Source organism: Argentina anserina, chromosome 7 (assembly GCF_933775445.1).
Source record: "Argentina anserina chromosome 7, drPotAnse1.1, whole genome shotgun sequence".
In the NCBI taxonomy this organism is placed as follows: Eukaryota; Viridiplantae; Streptophyta; class Magnoliopsida; order Rosales; family Rosaceae; genus Argentina; species Argentina anserina.
In genome coordinates, this window is record NC_065878.1 from 20,467,834 (window position 1) to 20,493,194 (window position 25,361).

Genomic DNA, 25,361 nt, shown 5'->3' on the forward strand with positions numbered 1-25,361 from the left:
CGTGTTATGCAGGTGTGGAATCCCTTTATCTCCGGTTCGAAACCTCTTATTCTTTGTTTTTTTAGTAATTTTCCTAAATTTTCATAAGTCATAAACTTATAATCTACCCTCATTCAAGTCAGTGACTTCCTCACTTCCCTCACAAACACAAAGTTGGCCAGTTCCCTGACTCAGTGACTCCCCTCATTTGAGTCATCTAGCTCAGTAACTCGTCCAGACCACTAAGACAGTGAGACCAGTCGTCCTCTCCCTTTCTCTGGCCTTTATTCTCCTCTCCTCTCCCACTCTCTTGCCTCTCCGAGACTTCGACCTTGACGAGCAATCAAGCATCATCATGACGACGAGGTGAATCTGGGTCAAAGCCGTCAAGCCTCCAAGTCTCCATTGTCCAACTCTCCAAGGTATGTTAGTTTCTTAGTTAGTCTGAATTGAGTTCTTGTTTTTTGAACTCTTTTCAAACTGAATTGATTGAACCACCAATTGTATTGGATTGAATTTTGATGTTGATGTTGGTCTTGAAATGAAAATGTGTGATAGGGGAGTTGAATTTCGTGTGATAGGGGAAATTACTGTTAAATTTGTATCAGATTGAATTAATAATTAAACTTTGTTTGAATATATTATGTTTGATGTGATGAATTTTGAAGTCAATGTAACATGCTTACAAAGCATTTGCTTTTGAAGTCAATCTATTATGCTTTTACAGAAAATTTGCTTTCAGTCTTCTATCTTTTTGTTGTTGTAATCTTAATTATTGGTCTGCTTATATAGATGTCTATTTGGGATACTATACTTCTAGTTTTGGTTTATTGTTTCTCTTTTTTCAGGAGCACATAAGGGGTCACATTTGATATTTCGCACAAGGTCTCCAAATACGACGGACCGGCCCTGCTGCTGCCGGAGAGCAAGAAAGCAAAGCATGGGGGCTCGGTTTCCGGGGCGGTGTTCAATGTTTCGACCAGCATAATTGGTGCAGGGATTATGTCCATACCTGCCACCCTCAAGGTGTTGGGGGTCATACCAGCTTTTGTGCTCATTGTGATCATTGCTTTCTTGGTCGATGTTTCAGTGGAGTTTCTGATGAGGTTCACGCATTCTGGTGAGTCGAGAACCTACGCCGGCGTCATGAGGGAGTCGTTTGGGGAGGTAGGATCTGTTGCAGCACAAGTATGTGTCATGTTCACTAATTTAGGGTGCTTGATCATGTACCAGATTATAATAGGTAAGCTAGCTCTAAATTCTCTGTTTAGTTTTATGTTATTTAGAATAGTTTTTCAAGAATAGTTAGATGAGCTATCTAATAATAGAATGAAATGCTTTTTAGGGGATGTTCTTTCTGGAAATGAGACGGGGCATTTGGGTGTTCTGCAAGAATGGTTTGGAGTTCAGTGGTGGAACTCAAGAGACATCGCCATTTTGTTCACTCTGGTTTTGATAATGCTACCATTGGTGTTGTTAAGGCGAGTAGGTTACTAGCTGATCACTTGGATTTGCCTTTAAATTATTACACGAGGTTTAGAAGCTTTTGAAATTGCGAACAAAATAACCCGAAAGATAGATGGAATTTACAATTGGTTTTGTAACGAACTGCAGAAACGCTTAGGTTCAGTTCGGCTATATCAGTTCTTCTTGCTGTGGTTTTTGTTGGGATAAGTTCCGCAATGGCAATCCTTGCAATCTTTGAAGGGAAAACCAAAACTCCAAGATTGGTTCCAAGTTTAGACCAACGAACCACCTTTTTTGATCTTTTCACTGCTGTTCCTGTCATTGTGACGGCCTTCACTTTTCACTTCAATGGTAAGAAGGGCATTGTTTCACCATTAGTACACACAGCTTTGAGTCCAGTTGCAGTCTTGCAGCTCATGTTTTTCACTATTCTGATATCTGATTTGCTTTGCGTACAGTTCACCCTATTGGTTTCGAGCTTAGGAAGCCTTCGGATATGATCTTGGCTGTTCAAATCTCTCTAGTGCTTTGTGCAGCCATCTACTTCGCCATTGGAATTTTTGGTTACCTATTGTTTGGGGATTCAATCATGCCTGACATACTTGTAAACTTTGATAGAAGCTCTGATTCAGCAATGGGGGCAGTACTCAATGATGCCGTCAGATTGAGCTATGCACTGGTGTTTCCACTCTTGAACTTCTCTTTAAGAGCAAACTTGGATGAGTTTCTTTTCCCTAGGAGACAACTACTGGCCACAGATAGCAGAAGATTTATGTTCCTCACTTTTGGTTTGCTAGTCTTTTCTTACCTAGCAGCAATAGCATTTCCCAACATTTGGTATCTCTTTCAGTTTCTGGGTTCAACCTCTGCTGTTTGCCTTGCATTCATTTTCCCTGGTGCTATTGTTCTGAGGTAATCTAATCTCTTCCTCTTCCCTCTTTGTTTACGAGAAGATGGCAAAACTTCATACTACTGATTTTTACTGTATGTGATTACAGGGATGTACATGGGATATCTACAAAAAGGGATAAGATTATGGCCACAACCATGGTAGCCCTGGCAGTGGTAACAAGTGCAATTGCCATTTCCACCAATGTGTATAACTTTTTCGGAAATAGCTTGTAAACGAATATCTTCTCTGGTTTGCGCAATATTGTTGTAATTGAGGTGTCTGTTTTGGTGTGTATTATTCATAATATTGTTGTCTATATAAAGCTCAGACATTACTACATGAATGCAAAGGAAATGATGAGGTTTCCTGGTAAATGGACTCCTTGAAGAACTGCTTACTGTCTTTCGAATACGCAGTAAACTACTAAATCGCCAATCTAGATGCAGGGTCTCTGTGTAAGGGGACACGTGTTATAGATAACTATCATTCATAACAAAAATGAAGCCAGTTGTCCGATCTCAAGCTCTGTTTATGACATGTAAGAATTATAGCATATAAAACTACAAGGCATATCCATCTATCCCAAAAAAAAAGAGGGCGTACCATGCGCATAGAGAAATGCCATTTCATCAGATTTAAATTGCAGCACCTGGACATTAGGAACTTGATACATCAGATGGAGTATCATATTTCAGATCTTGGAATCTCTGGAGTAAGGTTGACTTGTATTTCTCAATGTCAGCGTTCTCCAAGGAATCAGGGGCAGCTCGGATGACTGAGATTGCCCCAGCTTGGTGCAAAGCTCCAAGAGCTTGATCTGCAGTAATTAGAAAATAGGTTAGACAACCAAAAAGAATAAGAGAGAACTGATTGATACAACAGTTGGAGCATGAGTATAGTTGACATTACACTTCTGCACCAATCACCGGTTACTTGTGTAATTAACATGCTTTCTAAAATCTAAAAAAGTAAAATGTGGAGCTAATATGTTTGGCTTCACATTTTGTGCACATGCCTTTTCAAGAACTGTGTACAAAAGCAATCAAATCTATTACTGCCACCAATTACCAAAGGTTGATTGTGCTAATTAGTAATAGAACTCTTATGATTCTTATCAGCAACAACTATACTAGTTCTGTTTGGGGCACAGTCGGCATAACAATGAGGTATGCCTTGTACCTGGAAAGATTTTAAAGCCACAGTCAGTTACATTCTTCCATTCGGTATAAACAGAAACTGAAGTCATTTGGTCAACCAGCCTTAGTGTCTTTATTATCCACAGATGCAAATATAGGCATTCCAACAGTCATAGCAATTAGCCATTGTTCCGATCCCATTACAAAATAATTGCTAGCGTGAAAACTTATCATTGAAAAGAAATCAGTTGCAGTTAATTACTAATCTGGATATGGAATAAGTACAGGCATAAGGCACATGCAGTCACAAGACTATCAGCACAAGAACCTGACCTGATTTTGAAATAGCAGAAAGAGCTCTCAAAGCTTCCTTCCTTGTGCTATCATCTTTAGCATTCCCCAACATATTTACAAGCTCCTTAGCACCACCTATCTCCACTATTTTCATCCTCCTTTCGTCTACAAGCAACCAGATTAGTAAAGTGATGTAATCTTGATCAATTTCATCCCGAACCCCAACAAGTTCTAATATGGTACCAGCTCAACAAATCCTATTAGAAACATCAAACAAACATAGTGCAGCCCAAATTGACACATTTGAAGATCTGACTAATAATCGCCTACAACATTAAGCGGCTCAACATGGCAGTTTCAAAGCTACTACGCTTACCATCAATCGCAAACTGCACCAGTCTAGAAGCCCCTATTCTCTTAAACAAAGGATCCTTCACTTGCAAAAGTGACACCGACTGTTGCAACAAATTATCTCCTGCAAAGTGCATTACATCACAACAACAATGTCAGCCGACAAAACAACATAACACGAAAATCAAACAAAACCAACACACAAACAAACAACAAAATAAGCAGAGTGAGATTAAGACATACCCATGTATGGCATGATGTTGTAAGCTACAGCAGTGGCAGTGCCAGCAAATAACAGTTTCAGCAACCACCCGATTTTCCTATCGGCTTCTTCTTCAAGTGACAGCTCATCTGCACAATTCAAATCAAGCTCTCTCCTTTTTCACATTTCCCAAACTAAAAACCCAAACCCAATTCAATTTGGGTTGAATTCTGAACTTGGGTTATATCAGTAATCAATTAAACTCACCTCTTGCGTTGGAAGATGAGAACTTGCGAGGCTGAACATTCCGAACAGGGCTTGTTCTACAGTAATGCTTAGCACACTGATCAGAAAAGTTGGGAGAAATTAGATTGGAGAAGTTGGGCAAAGAAATTTTCAATTGGGGAGGGGCAACTTACAGTGGTGAGCTTGGTTGCTAACGTGCGCATACTGCAAAATTGCTCCGGTGCTCCCTGCGGCGATATTGGAAGTCCTTCAGAACCGAGTATAGGCTGCTCTGATTCGCACAGGGGGCTCTCTGTTTTTTATGTTATTGTTTCTCTTTGGATCACGGACTTTTAAGCCCAATATGAGCCTTTGCAGTTTGCACCAAAGAGAACTGAATTAGTTTCTTTTCAGAAAAATGATTAATAGGGAAGATTATACAGATTGGTGTCAATGGTATATCCTGAGAATTTGATTGTAGTAAAAGTGATACAAGGTGATATTCATCCACGGTAGACGGCAATTGAGTAAGAATTAATAGTCGAGTTGAGTACAACTGAGTGATGTTTGAACTGGGAGCTTTCAAGTTTTGATCCAAATAGAGATGAAACAAGTATACTGGCAGGAGAAGGGCACCAGAGAGAAAAAATAAGTGAATTGAAATGAGCTATAAGCTATGAAAATTGTGACAAATCTTGGGTATATTTGACTTCAGAAGGGTGATCTTCCATTGACTGTGATGAACATCTTCATCTTCTATTCCCGTAATGAAATCTAGTTAAGAAATTGTCTCCTGTTGAAGCACAAATGATAAGTAGATTATTCAATATTGGATGAAGAATGATTTTAATTACTCTTCCAGCGAAAAGCCCAGCAAACTCAGGGAAACTAGACAAACCTTTTGTTGGCCTTTACTGGGATTAATCCTCTTTTTTCAAGACTCTTGTAACGATCCTTGACAAGAGTGCAACAACCCTAGTCACAAAGAAAAAGAAAATTAAACAATTTAAAAAAATCTCAATCATACTCAAAACTGGAAATTTTGACCAAGGAAAGATGGAGCTAGTCTACTGTACCTTCAGTTTGCGGATGGATCCAGTTCTTTCTTCAGTCAAAAGTACTTGTACAGGGGCAGGTTCAAATCTGTAACAAAGGAAAAAGGACACATTACATCAAATGTGTATATATATTATAGAGAGAGAGAGAGAGAGAGAGAGAGAGAGAGAGTATAGTTTACATACTTGTGCTTCCCCAAGCGTGGGGGACATGACTTAGACTTTTCCTTTTTGGCAACAACATGTCGAAGATGTCTTTTTTGCTTCTCCTCATCCTCTTTGGCTATTTCCTGAATGATATCGGGTAAGCTGTGACGAAAAGGACCAAGCAATTTATTAGAATGCAACCTTCACCATAGATTCTATAAGCAAAAAGGTCATAAGACTACATTACCTATCAATTTCTTTGGAAAGTTTCTGCAACTTTTTAGCTTCTGCTTCCCTTTTCAGTTGTTCCTTACGCCTAGCTCTCTTGTTTAATACGACTGTGGTCACCCTCTCTTTTTTAAGGAGCCTGCACCATTTTCATCCAAACGTGAGCTCATGGAATAGCAACATAACAAGAAGAAATATCGCAAAGTGCAGGAAGGTGAAACTGTACAAAACAAGTACATACTTTTCAACGAGACATTTTCATATTGGCTACTGAAGTATTGACAGAGAGAAAGACAATGAATAAGGACCAATAAAACATGTTCTGTTTTAATTAAGTGGGGCATCTTCTCATATGTAAGCAAATCTAATCAAATAAACAAATAACACCTGTAATGGAGTAACAGCAATGTTAAACAAAATATTCCTCACCTTCTCTCAGATGTACCATCCTCATTCTCATCCAAATTTTCTGGATTCATGTCATCCTCACTGCCTTCATCTGCTTCAATGAAGTACATCTGACAAAGTGGATAGGTAGTTAGGTACTATAACATTCTCATTGTATATAAAATTTCAAGTAATATGTAAAACACAACAGTTTTTATATGATGATTTTAAAATTCAGTTGCATGATTAATAATTCAATCTATCTCATTATTTCTAGCACCAGTTGGAAGTACTTTTTTTAAGTAAATTGTCAAATGTAAAGACCAGAAATGTTGTACAATGTGTGAAAAAAACAAAAGACACTCACTTCTTCTTCATCAATAGTCTCCCCTGGAACAGTTAGTGGCACTGGTTCAGGCCCCAACTCATTTCTATAGACCTTCTGCATTTCATCTGCAACAGCATGAGCCAATGCTTCCTGGATTGGCAAACAAGGAGCAAAAGGTAAACAATTATGACATATAACCCAAAAGTGTCAACCAAACAGAGCTGGTACAAAATGTCAGAGATCGAGAAAATACCTGATGACTTTCATCTGTTGGATTATATGAGCAACCTGGAGGCTCAACTTCTACAGCAGGAATAGGTGTAGGCTTCATCTTCTTCACAAAGAAAATATAACTAATGAAAATACATTAATTAAGAGCTATGAGATGTTACTAAGATGTGCACCGTAATATGATAACAAATAATCAATAGAGTACTGCACCAGTGTTTTCTGTTTCATTTTTCAAAATGGGGACCCCCTGTCACACCATACAATCTTTATGACACAGGAAGCTATTACATTTAGCTAGGTAGGTACTGTCAAGGATTTCAAACCCAGGCCACATGAGAAGAGACAACGGCCATGATTAACAATAGTGGTTAATTGCATCCCACAACTAATGAACTGTAGGCCAACACTGGTGTATAGCATTAGTCGTCCAAATTTCGAATACAAATAACATAAAGCACCAAGAACCAAACAAAAAAGTGATCATATCTTCAAGCTTGAAAGATGAGCCTTACCTTCTTGACCACACGGTTGTCACCACCCTTCTCACCCCATAGGTCAGACATGCCAGAAGTTGAGACAGAACCCTGAAGATATGTGATAAAAATGATAACAATGGCTATAAATACAATTTCCTGTGTAAACACACATTTTAATATAACTATCTCACCTCAGGACCGCATTCAGTAGCATCTGCAGCATTTGCAATCTGTTTGCGTTTTTTCTTGGACTTCTTTAGCGTCGAAGAAGGCACTGCTTTTACAAATGGGTTTTTCTGTAGCATGCTGTCCATGTGAAGTACTTTCTCTCTATGCTTCTCAATCTTCCTCTTCACCGAAAGATCTGAACAAACAAAAGCAGATAACTTTCACATAACGAAGCTATGGACATTCAAACCCACAAGAACATCTGTGACAAGGGGTTCATTCGATAGTAGCTACTTACTTGTGGTTATTATTTATTAATATGATGAATATCAATTACTGTCTGTAAATATGAATATTTCATATATGTGAATAATGTGATACAGACACACCAGTCGTTGTGACTTGATATTGGTAATTGATTATCCAGAGATGTACTACCTTAATAGATAATATTGTTGACCCTTATTGTTTCATATATACTTGGCATGACTCAATGTAGAGAAAATCAAGATTCAAATAGAAACACAACCAAATTACAAATTATTGGTACCAAAAAGTAATCACATCTTTGATTCAACTACTGTCTATTAGTCAGTGATTATATGGCCGAGACTCCACTGTGAAGTAATCAAAACGCAAGATTGACTGCCAAAATACTTCTACAGAGTAACTACGCCTGAAGGTTTAAGTCGAGAGCTGACATCTACTCAAAAATCACCTACATTCCAGATTATCTACCTCAAGTAACTAAGCTCAATACTCTTCACTCCAACCAAATGGGGTTTTTCTTCAAAATTAACTAGTCATTTTCCAAAAAAGAATCAGACATTTTTGGCATTCATATGAACTTAAAATCTATATCTTGAACAGTAAACGCAACAACAAACTATACTTGTGACATTATATCAATAACAAAAGCAGTACAAAGTTTCCACAACCCCACATTTCAAGCATTCCACATCAAATTTGATATAAAGAAACACAATTTAAGCTAATTCAACACGATCCTGATGCTCCTTTAATTCAACTAGCTAATGAGGCTTAGATATGGGGACATGGGGGGAAATAGTTGAATAGCACAAGGGCAAAGACGGTAGAGAGAGAGGCGGGTACCTTTGGAGCTGTCGACGAAGAAGAGAGCTTCATCGGGAGCCTGGGAGAGATTGCCGCCGGAGAGAGCGTCTTTGGTGGACTTCTCAAAGTGGTCGTGGATGTCCTCCGTGCTTATGTTGGCCCTCCACGCCTTCTTCCCCTTCCTTGACGTCTTCGCTTTCTTCCCCATCTTCTTCTTCTTCTTCTTCTTCTTCTTCAGAGGGCGTGTGCTGGTTTTGTTTAGACTGAAGGACTTGGTGGATGGCGGGTATATAAACCCTAACTCCCAATTGCACCTAAGCGACACCGTTTGATCTTCTCTTCCGAGTTTTGGGTTTAGGCTTGCGTTATATACTTATATATAAAAATAGGCCCATTAAAACAAGGGTTTTTGACACTTACTTTTTTACTGTTTTTATTTATTTTGAAATCTTTCGGTACACACACATTAATTATCTAATGTTATAACTGGTTTTACTGATGATTAGGGTCAATATAACTTGATCCCAAGATTTCTTTGGAGGTGTACGGTTGATCGTATGATCCAGAGAATCTCGAAATTAAGGGCTAGTTTAGCATTGTTTTTGGAGTTGTTTTTGAGTCAGAATTGTTTTTAGGTCTAAATTGAAGTGTTTGGTAAAACTCTATAAAACTGATTTTAAACGAAACGCTTCTCCCAACTGGTTGTTTTTTGAGAAGCAGTTATTCCCTAGCTTTGAGAGATGCTTTTGCATAATCACCAAAGAAACACGGAGCTTTTAATGAATTGTGCTTCAGTACCTATTTTATCTTTAGTTATCTCTGATAATTCCATTGAACCTCATAACACAATCTTTCTTTTCTTCGTCAGATTTGCAATCTGCGAATCGCATTCAACCTCCATTGAAACCCCGAGTGCAAATTCCCCGATTATGAAGATGTAAAACAACTGACCCTCACAACATTAAATTATCGAAATCATTCAACAAAATCAGACTCAAACCTATCCTCGTACCTCAAGAGCTCATCAACAATGATTGTGAAACCTAGAAAAGCCTCCCCAAAATTCCTAGAAAAAAAAAGATAACAAAAAATAAGAAAGCAGAACCGCATCTACAAGATTGAGTGGGAATATAGGTAAACTGAAATCTAGATTACGAATTTCTTACATTAAAGAGAAATAAAGTGAAAAAAAAAACAAGAACGCATATCGGTAAAATGAAATCGAACGAATAAACACATTGGCAGGGTGACCAGATGTAGATCAAGAGAAAACAGTTGAAATAGAAAGTTTCTTCCCTCTGCGAAGACAATGGTGTGGGAGGTTTTTTAATCTTTTATAATGATACTTCTTTTGGGCCTGTTTTTAGTGAAAATGTGAGACACAAGAGAAGAAAAATTAGAAAAGATCAAGATGAACATATTAGTGAATTTTAGTACAGTACTTTCAGTCATTGGTCTTTTTGGTAATTATAAAATAGTCAACAATTTCACTCATGACTTTGCCAAACACTCGGACATTTATTTAAATTCTCACAGCACTTCCAAAAATAGTTTACCAAACAGCTCACTGTTTTATGTTACAGCAAATTCAGAAGTAATTCTGGCTACATCAGGTTTAAAAACAATTCTGCTCGCAGCACAACAATGTCAAACTAAGCCTAAAGCTCCTTGGAAGGCGCAATTATAGTACATAAAACAAGTGAAGAGTATTGTTCAGCCTGTTGAGTATGAAACAAGGTTTTCAATCTATCTTGTCATGGCTTAAGTTTTAGATGTTAAAGACTACATGGGGAAATGGTGGCTTGCAACAAACCAAAATAGGCCAAGATGGAATTGAAAGATCGGCAAAAGACATAAAACAACATTTTGATCTTGTAATTACCTAAAATTTAGATGTAAGGAACTAAGGATCCTCGAGGGCTCATATAACCTAATTTTATTAATCTTCTTTATAGCTCAGTCCTAATGTTTCACCTTTGGAAAATTTAATTAGCTCATCTTGTTCCCATTAAATGTGATGATTTGCGGGTAGCCGTGTGGTTACAAGTTACAACTAATAAGCATTGCCACTATTTGTGAGAATGTGCAAAAATAATGTACAACCAAACATTTACAGTATTGTAGTATATATATATATATATGTGTGTGTGTTCAATTAATACAAATTATTATATCAGGCTATACAATTTCATTGACTGATATAATTATCTGCCTATATATGCTCAACTCAATATATATATGGTCTTGTGGAAGATGCCCTTGAACGGTTGAACCCAATGTAAAATGTTGCCGTTGGGTACGTCCAATGGTCTAAATATCGTTTTCGGTATCGTATCGGTCGAGAGGTAAAACGATATATCGGAAGATATATCGGTTTTATCGGGGATATATCAGTTTTATCGGATTTACTTATTTTCAATAAAATTTATAAAATTATACTTCAATATGTAACAAATAAACTAAAAAAACGGTACTAAGTAAACTAAAGAAAATAAATACTTGATTTAATAACAATTAAAGTACACGAACGACATCTAATAATAAAAATAGGTATTTAAGAATGATTATTTAGACTTGAAATTCATCATATATATTTAAAATTTATATAAATTAAAAATATATATGAAAAAATGAAAAAATATATATAAGTTTTTTTTTAAAAAAAGAGGAAATAAATATTAAAAAATTAAACAAAATTTGAAAAAAAAAAAATCAAAGTTTGACCGATATTTGATTGTTGACCATCATTTTTGTGTTGACCGATAAATTTTGACCGATATGCTCTTATCGTATCGGATTCGAAATATCAGCGATATATCGGCGATATTTCGAACAGAGGGTACATGTGAAGGTGACCATATTGTGTGTTATTTCTGCGTGCAGTCATACTTATGGTAGAAGAAGGTCTCCATCATTTATGTTCTAATCTTGTGATCTGGTGCCAAGATGGAACATTACGCTTGGTCGTCTGAATGATGCAATGGACTTCATCTAAAGGATGCCGATTAAGCCCAATGAAATGGTCTGGCAGGCTTTATTGGCAGCATGCAGGGTCCATGAAAATTTCGGGTTGTTGGCTATTTATGTTCTTCTATCCAACACTTCAATTCCCGTTCCCATGCTCGTTTGTTGTTGGATGGCGTGGTAACTAAACATTGTACGTTTACGATATGGTGAATATGAAGCTGTTTTTACAGTAGAGAGATTGTGGGGCGCGGCATTGGACGTTGAACTGGCTCTGTACAGGGTAGATGCACCAGATGTTGGAAAGTAGTGGTTGCCTAATACAATGCCGACGGATAAATGATTATCTCAAGATCTGATTTTTTCCATTCCTGGTGCGATTAGCGGAAATAGCAACAACAAAAAACACGATATTTAACGAGATTCGGCAAATAAGCCTATGTCATCGGGGCAGTAGTAGTACTTTCTTCCACTATACTAAATAATAGGATTGCAAGAAACAACTCACTCTAGACTAACTAAAGTGGTAACACACCTCTTTCTCTTTCTCAAGAGGAATTTTCTTCTCACTAATTGAGACACTCTTTCTCTCAATCTAAGTGAGGATCACACTACTACACAAACATTTTAAGGTTTGTATCTCTGCCTTGCGATTTTGTTGTTGCAACCTTTCATGCTTTTATATAGGCAAATGGCTCCATGCACCATGACATGCAACTTATGCACGTAAATGCAATTGGAAGCAAAGTCAAGTGTCTTCCTCATTTCATGCTCAATGTTTGTATACTTATTAATGCATGTCTCCACCATCTTCAAAAATTGATGTCACCTTCCCACCTATGTTTATAGGTTTGTTTCTTTCGTTTCAAAGTTTACAGCATCCCCATGATATATGAATAGCAAACTAGCCTTGTGTAAGTCAATGGGTCGCCAAGGCTCTTACAACACATGTTTTTCTCATGTAGTAAATCACCACATGAATTTCTACCTCCAATCAAGGAGGGATTGACCTATCAATCTCCCCATCCCGACTTAGTTGAAGGGATGTGTCATTCCTGACGTGCTTTTGCAAAACTCAAACTTCTCATTTGATAATGACTTGGTCATCATATTTGAAATGTTATCATTTGTGTGAATCTTCTCAAGCTGTAGTTGCTTGGCTTTTAGCACATCACATATCCAGTGATACCTCACTTCAATTTGTTTTGACTTCGAGTGAAAACCCGAGTTCTTACTCAGATGAGTCACACTTTCACTATCACAATGCAAAACAAATTTTTGTTGCTTATGGCCCAATTCCTGTAGAAATTTATTCATCCATAAAAAAAATTTCTTTGTAGCCTTCTGTAGCTGCTATGAATTCGGCTTCTGTAGTTGACAAAGCAACACATTTTTGTAGTTTTGATTTCCATGAGACAGCTCCCCCTAGAAATGTAATCAAGTTTCCAGATGTAGACTTTTTCAAATCAATATTTTCGGCCATATCTGCATCTATGTAGCCAATCAGTTCAAGGTCCCCACTTCCAAAACATAAATCCATTCTAGAAGTACTTTTGAGAAATTTAAGAATCCACTTCACAACATTTCAATGTTCTTTGCCTAGATCAGACAAATATCGACTAACTACACCAAATGCGTGTGTTATGTCTGGTCTTGTACACACCATAGTGTACATCAGGATTCCTACCGCTGAAGCATATGGCACGATTGCCATTTCTTCCTCTTCTTTCTCACTTGCAGAACTTTGTTTTCAATTGAGCTTAAAGTGACTAGCAAGTGGAGTAGCCACTGGATTTGCTTTCTCCATGTTGAACTGTTTCACCACTTTCTCAATATATTTTTCTTGTGATAACCACAACTTCCCATTTTCTCGATCACAGATAATATTCATACCAACAATCTGCTTTGTGGGTCCCAAGTCTTTCATGACAAAAGACTTACTTAGCTATTTCTTGAATTTGCTAATCTTGTCAGCATTTGGTCCTATGATCAACATGTCATCAACATACAATAGTATGATGAAGTCACCACCTGAGAATTCCTTCACAAATACACAATGGTTTGAAGTTGTCCTCTAATATCCTTGCTCAATCATGAAGGAATCAAACTTCTTGTACCATTGTCACTGCGCTTACTTTAGTCTATACAAACTCTTTTTCAGTTTGCAGACTAGATTTTCTTGGCTTTTAACTTTGAATCTTTCTAGCTGCTCCATGTAAATTTTCATTTCATGGTCATTGTGAAGGAAAGCCGTCTTCACATCAAGTTGTTCAATCTCCAGCTTTAAACTTGCAGCCAAATCAAGTATCACCCGGATAGATGTCATCTTCACCATGGGCGAGAAAATTTCTTCAAAGTCAATTCCCTTCTTCTGACTGAAACCTATAACGACTAGCCTTGCCTTGAATCTAGGTCGTGAGCTATTCTCCTCAGTCTTCAGTCTATACACTCATTTTGTTTCTGAGTGCTCTTTTACCTTTCGGTAATTCCACCAGCTCATAAGTCTGGTTCTCATGCAAGGATTGCATCTCTTCGTGCATGATTTCCAACCACTCCCCCTTGTGGTCATCAGTTAGAGCTTCTTCATAAGACTCTGGGTCTCCTCCATTTGTGAGAGTAACGAACTCATTTATAAGGTGTCTATTTGAGGTTCTGCGTTCCCTAGTTGATCTGCGAGGGTCTAGTGCCTCTTCATCATCATTAGTTGTATCATCAATTGAACTATCAATCATTGCATCATCTGCTACATCACCGACATCTCTAGCTTCTCTCTGACTATCTTGCTTCATCGGCGGAGAAACTTTATCCGAACTGATCAGATATTCTCTGGGTTTCTCAGTTTTTGAGTATCTTCGATGTTCTAATCTTTGAAGAAGACAATATCTCTGCTTCTGACAATCTTCTTATTGACAGTATCACACAACCTATACCCATATTCTTCATTTCCATATCCCAAAAATATGCATTCTTTCATCTTGTTGTTGATCTTCGATCTTTCATCTCTGGGAATATGAACAAATGCTTTGCAGCCAAATACCTTCAAATGATTAAATGAGACGCATTTTCCGGTCCAAAACATGTTCGGCACGTCACCATTCAAGGGAGATGAGGGAGAAAGGTCAATCACATCAACTGCAATCATTAGAGCTTCACCCCAAAAGCTCTTAGGCAGCTTGGCATGAGATACCTTTGTTCTGATTCTTTCAACAATAGTTATGTTCATCCTCTCGACCACTCCGTTATGTTGAGGAGTCTTTAGAATAGATTGTTCACGCCTAATTTTGTTACTTTTGTAGTAGTGTCTAAACGTCCCCATGTACTCTCCCCCGTAGTCAATGCGTATGCATCTCAGAGTTCTATCGGTCTTCCTTTTAACTCCGGCATGAAATTGCTTGAATACTTCTTGCACTTTATCTTTAGTCCTTAGTGCATAAGCCCATACCTTCCGAGAATGATCATCAATGGAGGTAACGAAGTATTTTGCACCTCTAAGAGTACTTGTGCTCATGGGACCACACACATCAGAATGTACAACATCCAAAACAATGGATTTCCTTGAGGTAGGGAAACGATGGAATGCCGCTTAGTGTTGCTTTCCAGCCAAGTAGTGTGTACATGATTTTAGAGACACATCTTTAATATTGACCCTAGTCAGTACCTCTTTTTTGGCTAGAATAGAAAGTCTTTTCTTGCTAATATGACCGAGCCGCTTGTGCCATAGCTCTACCGGCGAATCTTCTTCGAGTGTAACTGCATACCTACTACAGACTTTTGCATATGTCATGTAGAGAGTGTTCTCCTTCTTTCCTCAAGCTAGAATTTATGGACCTCTACTGAGCTTCCACTTTCCATCACCAAAGAGGTTTGTGCAACCTTCATCATCAAGTAACCCTGTGGATATCAAATTGAGACACATGTTTGGAACATGTCTTACATCCTTGAGAACCATGCAGTGACATGTGTTGGTTTCAAGGGAAATATCTCCTCTTCCCACAACCTTGGACAATTTATCATTTCACATCCTAACGTTACTGAAGTGTCTGGTATTGCAAGATGTAGAGAACTCTCTTCATGAGGTTACATGAAATGATGCTCTGGAATCGACAACCCAACATGTATCTTGAGATGTCATATTAACATGACCATCTCCACAAATGATGATTACCTCGTCTTCGTATGAGGTAACGGCTGTATCTTTGGTACCACCTTTCTCAGCTAACTCTTCTTTGAGCTTTCTGCACTCATTCCTCATGTGACCTTTTTGGCCACAATGATAATATTTGATGTTCTTCTTTAGGTTGGACTTGCCCCTTGACCGATCTTTTACTTTCCCTCGGTTGTGGAACTTTCGACTACCTCCACGGTTGTCAGTGACGAGGGCTTCTGACTCAGTCGATATTCCTTGCTCCTTCCTCCTTGCTTATTCGTTGAACATGTTATCTTTTATAATGCTCAGTGTAAGAACGCCTTGAGGAGCTGAGTTACTTAATGACACCACCAAGGTGTCCCAGCTACCTGGGAACGAGCTTAGTAACAACAATGTTTGCAACTCATCATCAAGCACCATCTTCATATTCGTCAATTGATTCACCATGCCTTGGAAGTCACTCAAGTGTTCTGAAACACTACAACCATCCATGTACTTCGTGTTTACCAACCACCGAATGAACGAGGTTTTTTTTTTGTGGTCTTTCGCTCATACATGGACTCAAGCTTTGTCCACATTGAGTAGGTATTGGTTTCTTGTGCCACATGATGAAAAACACTTTCATCAACCCATTGATGAATTCATGTAACAACTTTACTATTCAAGATGCTCCATTCCACATCAGTCTTGGATGCTTACTTCTCTCCACCATTTTGAAGAGGCTCGTATATATCCTTGCTGTAAAGATGTCTTCCATTCTGAGCTTCCAAATGGAATAATTTGACGATGTCAACTTAACCATTGTTGTCGACGATAACGACGATTCTGCCATCTTGATCACCACCAGATGCCACGGACGATGATCACTAGGCTCTGATACCACTTGTTGGGAAAATAGTGGCTGCCTAATATAAGGCCGACGGATAGATGATTATCCCATGATCTGACTTTATTACCCCTGGTGTGATTAGCGGAAATAGCAACAAAAAAAAGACACAATATTTAACGAGGTTCGACAAATAAGCATACATCCTCAGGGCAACAATAGTACTTTCTTTCATTATACTAAATAATGAGATTACAAGAAACAACTCACTCTAGACTAACTAAAGTGGTAACACACCTCTTTCTCTCTCTCAAGAGGAATTTTCTTCTCACGAATTGAGACACTCTTTCTCTTAATCTATCTAAGTGAAGATCACACTACTACACAAATACTCTAAGGTATGTATATCTACCTTGGGATTTCTTGCTGCAACCTTTCATGCATTTATATAAGCAAATGGCTTTATGCATCATGCCATGCAACTCATGAACGTAAATGCAATTGGAAGCAAAGTCAAGTGTCTTCCTCATTTCATGCTCAATGTTTGCATACTTATTGATGCATGTCTCCTCCATCTTAAAAAAATTACTGCCATTTTCTCACCTATGTTTATAGGTTTGTTTCTTCATTTTTAATGTTTACGCCACCCCCATGCTATATGAATAGAAAACTCGCATTGTGTAAGTCAATGAGTCACCAAGGCTCTTACAACACATGTTTTTCTTATGTAGTAAATCACCACATGAATTTCTACCTCCAATTAAGGAGCGACTGACCCATCACCAGAATGCAGGATCCTCGATCATTGCTGTAGAAGAATTCAGGTAGATGCACCCCAACTCTGCAGCAAATTAAATGGTCAACACAACAATGAGATGCATTATTGATATATAGGTTTTGGATCACCTTGTTGTAGCTAGGTCATGATGAGTTGGGAATAATACCTCTGTATTGGTTCCTCGATATGATGATAGTTAAGTCGATCATCAGCCCCCACTATTTTTACTTGAATTTCTCAGTCGTATAAGAGCAACGTTGAACTATTTGTTAAAGTGCAAAAATGAACCTTTTTTTTTTCACAGCTTGGTGCAACTGTAGAGCTTAGCCGCAGAGAACTGATTGCTAGTATGAACAGACACGTACGTGAATGAACCGTACGTGATGAGTTGAGAATAATAACTCTGTATATTGGTTCCTCGATTTGATCATCGTTAAGTCGATCATCAGCCTCCCACTATTTTTACTTGAATTTCTCAGTCGTATAAGAGCAACCTTGAACTATTTGTTAAAGTGCAAGAATGAACCTTTTTTTCACAGCTTGGTGCAACTGTAGAGCTTAGCCGCAGAGAACTGATTGCTAGTATGAACAGAACCGTACGTGAAAGAAGCACTTTCTATTGTGCAATAAAATCTTCTTTTAAGGAGTTTGGCTGGGGTTTTACTTTCTGCTCTTTTACTCTCGTACTATTTTTCTAAAATCTGAAAACTGCGTCTCCTGTCTTCATGGGGCCTAAGAAAAGCAGGACATCGATTGAAAGGAGGCGGTAGAATGTGTGCCTTTGATTAAGCATCCAAATATCAGCAAGAGGACAGCAACAGTTGAAGATACCAATCTCGATAGGTCGTGCTGAAAAATACAGATAACAGGATCCGAACCCCTTCTGCCATCGCTGTAGGATCTCGCAGCAGCCCTAACATGTGATGAAGAAGACACAAGTCACACAACTACTCTCTCTCATTCACAAGGGACTAACTTGCATGATCATCATCATCCAGGTTCTCTTTGCTAAGCTATGCTCCATTCAACTTTTACTGAATTCATTTCTGGATCATTGCAAATCCAACTGTGTCAAGTTCGATGGCTACAATGAACCCCGTGACCTAAATTTTGCGATGTTTTTTTGGCACGAATGAGAAGTGGGGTACATGGATTGCTCAACCCGAAGGAAGTCTAGAACAATTACCTACAGTTCCTCTGTGACTTAATGCCATGCATAATGATGCCAGATATAGAGATTTTTGTCTTATACAATCGTCACACCTCCAAGATGATGGGTACAGATTTCACGTCCTTGAACACCCCACACAGGCCACTACACCCATTATTGTGGTTATTACGGATTGAAATTACAAATTTCTCTAATCAACTTAATCTCAATTTGCAAGGCAATGGACGTATGACAGTGTCGAATTAATTCAGACATTTTCCTTTAATTTATAGTGCTCCTTTGGTTTATAATGCACCTTCAAGAGGTTATAACGAGAATAATACAATAAATTAAGTTGGTTTGAATCGACTTCATAAGTATTCTTACTTCACAGCAGGGATCGATCGACTGACATTAATTTTCATACAACATGGATTTACGCGTTTGTCTGCACAGATTAAAAGAACAAGAACATCATCACCTACTACAATTAATGGCATCATCAACATTTAGTACTAACGAGTTAGACTACCTATAACACAAATGTTTTTGAAAGATGTCATGGCATGGACAAGGTTATTGACTCCGAACGATAGCGGGTAACATCTACGTGGTTGCTGGTTCCGTACAGCCACACATGGATGGGTTGAAGCCTAAGAGACCATGGCCAAATGAACTGGGAAATGGGAATTACAAGTGACTGCCCAGTTTGCATAGTACTCTTTACTTTTCTTATATGGCCTACCAAAGTCAATAGAGTCATAGACCGGCTGACCACTCATGACCATGAGTCCATGACCAAACAACACACCCTTTATTCATTTATGTGAAGTAACCAGAATGATATAACTTACGTAATCTGGTATTATTCATTGAAGATAATCAGGAGCCGGTCTGAATCTGATATTATATGCAAGAACACGCATTACAGAATCAATGAAAATAATTTAGAATCTAGAAAACAATGCATGCCGATATCGATCGCTTTCATAATACAATATATTACAGAAGAATTGTTTTGGATGGAATGAAAGAGGACAAAGCGATATAGCTGTATGAAGTCTAAAGCTTTCTTTGTAACTGCATGGCTGCTCTGCTTCTCTCTCTGCACATAACAAGCTTATAACATTACAGCGAAGCAATTTGTAGGGGCATTCGATTATGTAAGCTCCAATTCTGGAAGGACGATCGACGTTTCGACGACAGTGACCCCTTTTATTCTTCAGGGAAGAAGAAGATACATTCATACATACATGCATGCATAATGAAAATGACCTAACTAGCTTGCTAGATCTTCATTGCGTTAAACAAATTCATATACACTAATAATTAATATGAATTAATTTATATACAAGTACGTGTATATATCCGACCAAAATTAACCAAAAAACAAATCCTACCAAACATTTGGCTAAATGGGGCAATGGGCACAGTTTATATATATATATATATTATCCTTGCGCGTAGATATAGATTCTTCATGATTTGCGAAGAAGAAACTCTCAGTGTATATGAACAACAGAGGCACTTATCACTCGGCTTTAAACTTCGATTGAGTTTTTGTTTCCATTGCTGTCACATTTGCATGTGAATGTACTTTCCCGAAGTGCAGCTGGCTCACGTGAGGATTTGCTAGCAAGTCACAAGAATCCCATAATACTACTATACTATACGACTACAGGATAATTTATCTTAAAACAAGTAAAGTAACAGAATATATTGCTGGATTCACAAAGTTGGTGGATTTGAAACAGTTTCTACACTGTGATAATTATATTGTATATACGGTGCAGTACATTAAAAAGCGTATTTGTTGCATCCAAGTACTGTAAAGTCGTCTGTCATACAATATAACACTACAGTACGTATATAACAAAATACATGGCAATAATGACTTAGGAGTGTCGAATTAACATATATGATTATATTTGAAAGAAGTGATATATCACGTTAACGATGTATTAGCTAGATACACTTAATAATCACTATAAATATAATGCGTAATAGTTTTTATGGGTTGTGAATTACCAAATTTTGGAACCCTAATATGATCGTAGAATCACGTATGTTACCTGAAGCAGTGTGAGAAGATGGATCCATGTGGAGTTTGGGGGTGGCATGGCTTGTCATTTTCTGAGATTTATATTCCATTTTCAAATAATATGGAATGTCACGAGAAACATTTCTGAATAAAAAATTACTTTGGTTGCATGATTGTGCCCTAATCAAATGGGGCTCCTTCTTTGTTGTCATTTTGTTTTTCATTTTGATTTGTTTAACTTACTTAGACACCAAAACGCGTACCGGGTCATGAGTGTGCGCCATAATGAGTTAATGACCATATTCACTCACATTACTAATCACTTCTTAATGCCTTAGATTATTGTAGTTGATCAGGGTTTTTTAATAAGATTTGGCACAATATATATATAGTAAATTACATTCTAAAACAAAGGAATATATATAAAGTTTTTGGCTTACTAGGGTGTCTGTGTACTCCAAAGCTTTCTTGTCATCATAAAACATGTGAAGGAGAACAATCAAATCCTTAAAGAATCTTCTCCTATATCAACCTCCAACTTTTTGGCAACTAACAAAGAACTTATGTTTTTTATCAACTCAAACTAATAATAATACAATTGTATAGCTTTGTTAGCCTTCCCTTTCATCTGTAATATGTATTCAGAATAAAAGGAGCTGATCGAAAGCAAAAACAAAGATCAAATGGTATGATGGCCGTATACTATTGGTTCCAGATTGGACAACAACAACAGCATTTCAGCTTTCGAAACCCTCCAGCTTGTGGGCAAGCTAAACGGGCCCTAACCAGTAACCACAGAGCTCGCTGAAGGGAAATTAAGCCAGTGGCTGTAAACTATTGGTTGTTAAACTAACCGAAACATGCATGCAAGTACCTGAGCATAATATGGCCTGCAGTGATGAACCAGAAAGAAAAATCCACTTCTTCTTCGAGAGAAATAAGAAACATATCACGTCAATATTTGACGAATATATGTATTACTTGCTAATAGCTAGGATTCAAATGTATTATAAATGAAGACAAATTGCTTATCTGTTTAATTTGGTTTCATGCTTCTTTTTCCTCTGAATTATGATTTCGATAAGCATCAAGTCACGCTCATTCGACATGTTGTTGAAGGTGGGTATTTTGTTGATTCATGCCCTTATAGTATAGCATATATATTACAAGTGGAGGATATTTCATGGAGATAAAACGGACTAATCTTGTACTGCCTGATTAATCAGTGACGACTGAGCATGAAATATCACATCGATCAGCGTATATATATATATATATATATATATATGAAGCTAGCTAGTAAATTTATATGGAAGATTTACTACTGCATGTATATATATAGGTCTATGAAGCTCGGGCAAGAGACAAAGGTTTGAGCAGGGTGTGTGTATGGAGAGTATTGTTTGGTTGTAATGATTAAGAGGCACACATGTGAATAGGGTTTGGTACATGATTTGTCCGTGTCGAATGGTGACAATGTTGGAAGCAACAAAGGACTAGCTAGCTAGTGCAGAAAATTTCTTATAATATGGCACATATATAAAAACTTTGTGATATAATCACACTAGTAACCAAAAGAGCTTAATACATATTCTAAAGTCTCGTGATAATACGCGGTACTTTCTCCTTATCGATCTAGCTGTCCATGAAATGATATATAGAAGTAATACTAGTTTTAAGAAATTAATGTTTTGTGTACTACAATTGCAAGATATGATGAGAGCTGGTGAACAGTGAAACTGGAACGTCGAGATGCATATCGGAATCGAATAGTGTATACATGATTTTTCTTTGAAAGGGGGTTGGGGGAATAACCCCCAACACAAATTTATTTAATTAAATGGAACATCAAATAAATGCCTCAAAAGGGACATAAAACCAGAACTCCGGGCTATAATAGAAGCATAATATAAATCCTCGTAGAGAACATCCCGAATAATAGCAGGACTCTCATTTAATAAAATTTCATCAACATAAAAAAAACTAGCAAGTTGTACTAACTTGTTAGCCACGCTATTTGCTTCATTGAAGATATGACTCACTTGAATAGAGGGGAGTGAATATAAGTACACCTTACAATCCTCCACAAGCCGACTCACATCAGATAAATCACATGTTGTACGCGCAATTTCCGCAGCAAGCAAGGCACAATCGCACTCTATTTCAACGTCATCCCAACCCTTATGAATATCAAGAAGAATACCTGCACACAATGCCTCCGTCTCCATATGTACCGCCGACCAAACATGATGAAGCGGTCGAGCCAATGCAGCTACACATACACAAGTAGCATCACACACCACTACTCCTATGCCTCATTTCCCTGTAGCCTGAAGAAATAAGCCATCAACATTGATCTTCATTCTACCACTCGGGGGTACCTGCCACCCTACCTGATTAATAATTGGAGAAATTACTTGCTATATTGCTGAGCTAGTGTACCCAGCCAATAATTTGAGGACACGTCCACAACATTTTAGATTAGGATGTGAATAAATCGTTGGAATGTTAACACATTTTCATTGGATTTGTCTATGGTGTAGCGCTGCACACAATGCAATACATAATCATCATTATTTAAATTTAAACTTTAAAAATCTTGTGATTCTCATGTCATCTTGAAATCGATTTTTTGATTGATTTTTTTTTCACATGCGCACAAAACAGTCTGTATAGTGTGAATCACTGCATAATAGAATTTTCCCCGTTTTACTCCGTATAATTCTTTTCACTTCCGCAAACTGCAGGCTTTATTTTTTTGGATTCAATGGTTCTTCCAGATCTAGCACCCACACCAGCAAACTCATTAGCCTCAACACCACCCACCCACGATTGTATCTTTACCAAAATGATATACTCAAGCACCAACACACAAAGCTTCTGCAAATCCATGACTCACTGAACCTCAATAACCCTTATGGATCCTCTTCCTCTGGAAACAAAACCTTTGCAAAATTGCAACCGTCTGCGTTTCGTTTGGCTTGACGAAACCTTCTTATTCATTATATAGATTCTAAATAACTTAATTCTCCATTAAATAACAAAATTTTTGGATCTTCAATTATCTCATGGGTATATGTATATCAATTACGTTTTCAATAGCATTTGGGGTTTCTGTGAAAAGTTAATCTTTGCAATGTTGGCAAATTCCAGCTTAGGTAATTCTGTTGTTGCACTCTTGGGTTTTGCGGGGAAGAGGCTTTGGCTTCTGGGTATCATTCATATGTTCATGGAACATTGACACCGTCATCACAAAGATTAATTGATATAAATTACTCATTAAAAAGCCACGTGTCATTAAAGAATTGGCACTAAAGAATTGTCATTATTTCTCACTGATCGCTTTAGGTTTTCTACTTCATGATTTTGTTGCGATTGCATGGATTGGTAAAGATAGAACTAGGGCTGGGACCGGTACGTTTCGGTTCGGGATTTGTCCGATACCGATACAGATATCGATAATTTATTCGGTTTCGGTTTCGGTTCGGGATCGTAAATTTGAAACTTAATACCGAACTGAATCCGTACATATCGATTCGGGATGAGTTCGGTTCGGTAAAATTGTACATTTTTACATATATTTCTATCTATTTATAACTATTAGTTAATGTAAATTAACATTCTAAGTGTTTAAAAGTACAATGTAGACCTAACAAACTAAAAACAATATTGAAAATGCATATATTTAATATATTTTATACATTCGGTACGAATTATACATATACCGAACCGTACCGTTTATAAAATTTCAGTATTAAGTTCGGTACGGGACGGAAAATTTTACTGATTCGTCCCGACCCGTCGGTATTTGGTACGGGACGGTCGGTTTCGCTACCATTTTTTTCGATACCAACTCCCAACCTTAGATAAAACTAGCTAGCAAGTAAGATTGATGAACATGAAGGAAAGCTACTGTGAGTTTTGTCATGCATGCACAGGGATATCCATTATTATTATTGCATGGTAAGATATTTCGAGTCCCCAAAAATTAAAAGGGACTATGGAATTCAACAAGTATGAAGTAGAGATCGACGAGATATGAGAAGGTTTATGAAAGGGCGCACGTGTAGAGAGAGATCGATATTGACAGAGATCGAGAGGGAGAGGAGAGCTGGAGAGGAGAGGTTTGAGAAGAGCCTAAAAATGTCCCCCGTGAGGAGTGTTTGGAGGCATTCTAAAATCACAAAACCATATCGATCCTTTGTTTTTGTTGCTTTCTCGATCTCTCTCGCTCTCTCTCTCTCTCTCTCTCTCTCTCTCTCTCTCACTCCTTTCGATGTTGTTTGCTCGAATGGCCCCTATTTAGATTCACAGAGTTACCTCCTTCACGAGTTCATGATTCCTCCGTTTTCATCCCTCTTCCCGCCTTTACCTCCTTACCTGATCGTTTCCCAATCTACCCCTCTTAATTATATGTTATTATACTGTGATATACTCATATACTGATATTATTTTGTTAATGTATAATGCCGATAACAGAATCCAATATCAGAATTAGGGCTTTATTGAGGATTGATTTTAGGTTCAATGCTCTCTTTTCATTTGTCAGCAAGTTTTGTACATGTTTATCAGAGAATGTTATGATTTTAATTTCTCTATCTATAGCTTAATAATCACTTATTTTGGCGCCTCGCGCAGAAACCGCTACCATTAATGGCTGAAGATTTTTTTGTTTTATAAAGGAAAGGTTTACATAGCATGACTAAGTGGCTTTTGGCATTTGATTCTTGGATAGTTTTGATTATTAAGGATTGCTAACCTTTTCCTTAATTAATTTGTAGCATAATTAAAAGTCTCCTTATTGACATTTGATTG

At 37.6% G+C, this 25,361-nt stretch overlaps 3 protein-coding genes across 3 annotated transcripts; 1 reads left to right on the top strand and 2 right to left on the bottom strand.

The window, feature by feature from the left end:
- The first annotated feature begins 657 nt into the window (after positions 1–657).
- On the top strand, positions 658–2,705 carry LOC126803769 (amino acid transporter AVT6C). The gene is made up of 6 exons (XM_050531510.1): positions 658–757; positions 839–1,222; positions 1,325–1,468; positions 1,594–1,797; positions 1,905–2,358; positions 2,445–2,705. Exons 1-6 carry the CDS (start codon positions 658–660, stop codon positions 2,569–2,571), a joined length of 1,413 nt encoding a protein of 470 aa, XP_050387467.1. The 3' UTR covers positions 2,572–2,705.
- A 134-nt stretch (positions 2,706–2,839) lies between these two features.
- Positions 2,840–4,901, bottom strand: LOC126802319 (uncharacterized). The gene is made up of 6 exons (XM_050529930.1): positions 4,741–4,901; positions 4,589–4,664; positions 4,363–4,470; positions 4,145–4,243; positions 3,808–3,933; positions 2,840–3,155 (listed from the first exon to the last, which is right to left on the bottom strand). Exons 1-6 carry the CDS (start codon positions 4,768–4,770, stop codon positions 2,995–2,997), a joined length of 600 nt encoding a protein of 199 aa, XP_050385887.1. The 5' UTR covers positions 4,771–4,901; the 3' UTR covers positions 2,840–2,994.
- A 147-nt stretch (positions 4,902–5,048) lies between these two features.
- LOC126802311 (ribosome biogenesis protein NOP53) lies at positions 5,049–8,903 on the bottom strand. Its single transcript, XM_050529920.1, has 11 exons — positions 8,680–8,903; positions 7,590–7,762; positions 7,435–7,506; positions 6,945–7,025; positions 6,731–6,841; positions 6,406–6,494; positions 5,996–6,115; positions 5,788–5,910; positions 5,623–5,689; positions 5,445–5,521; positions 5,049–5,339 (listed from the first exon to the last, which is right to left on the bottom strand). The coding sequence occupies exons 1-11, from the start codon at positions 8,846–8,848 to the stop codon at positions 5,321–5,323; spliced, it is 1,101 nt and encodes a 366-aa protein (XP_050385877.1). The 5' UTR covers positions 8,849–8,903; the 3' UTR covers positions 5,049–5,320.
- Between the last annotated feature and the right edge of the window lie 16,458 nt (positions 8,904–25,361).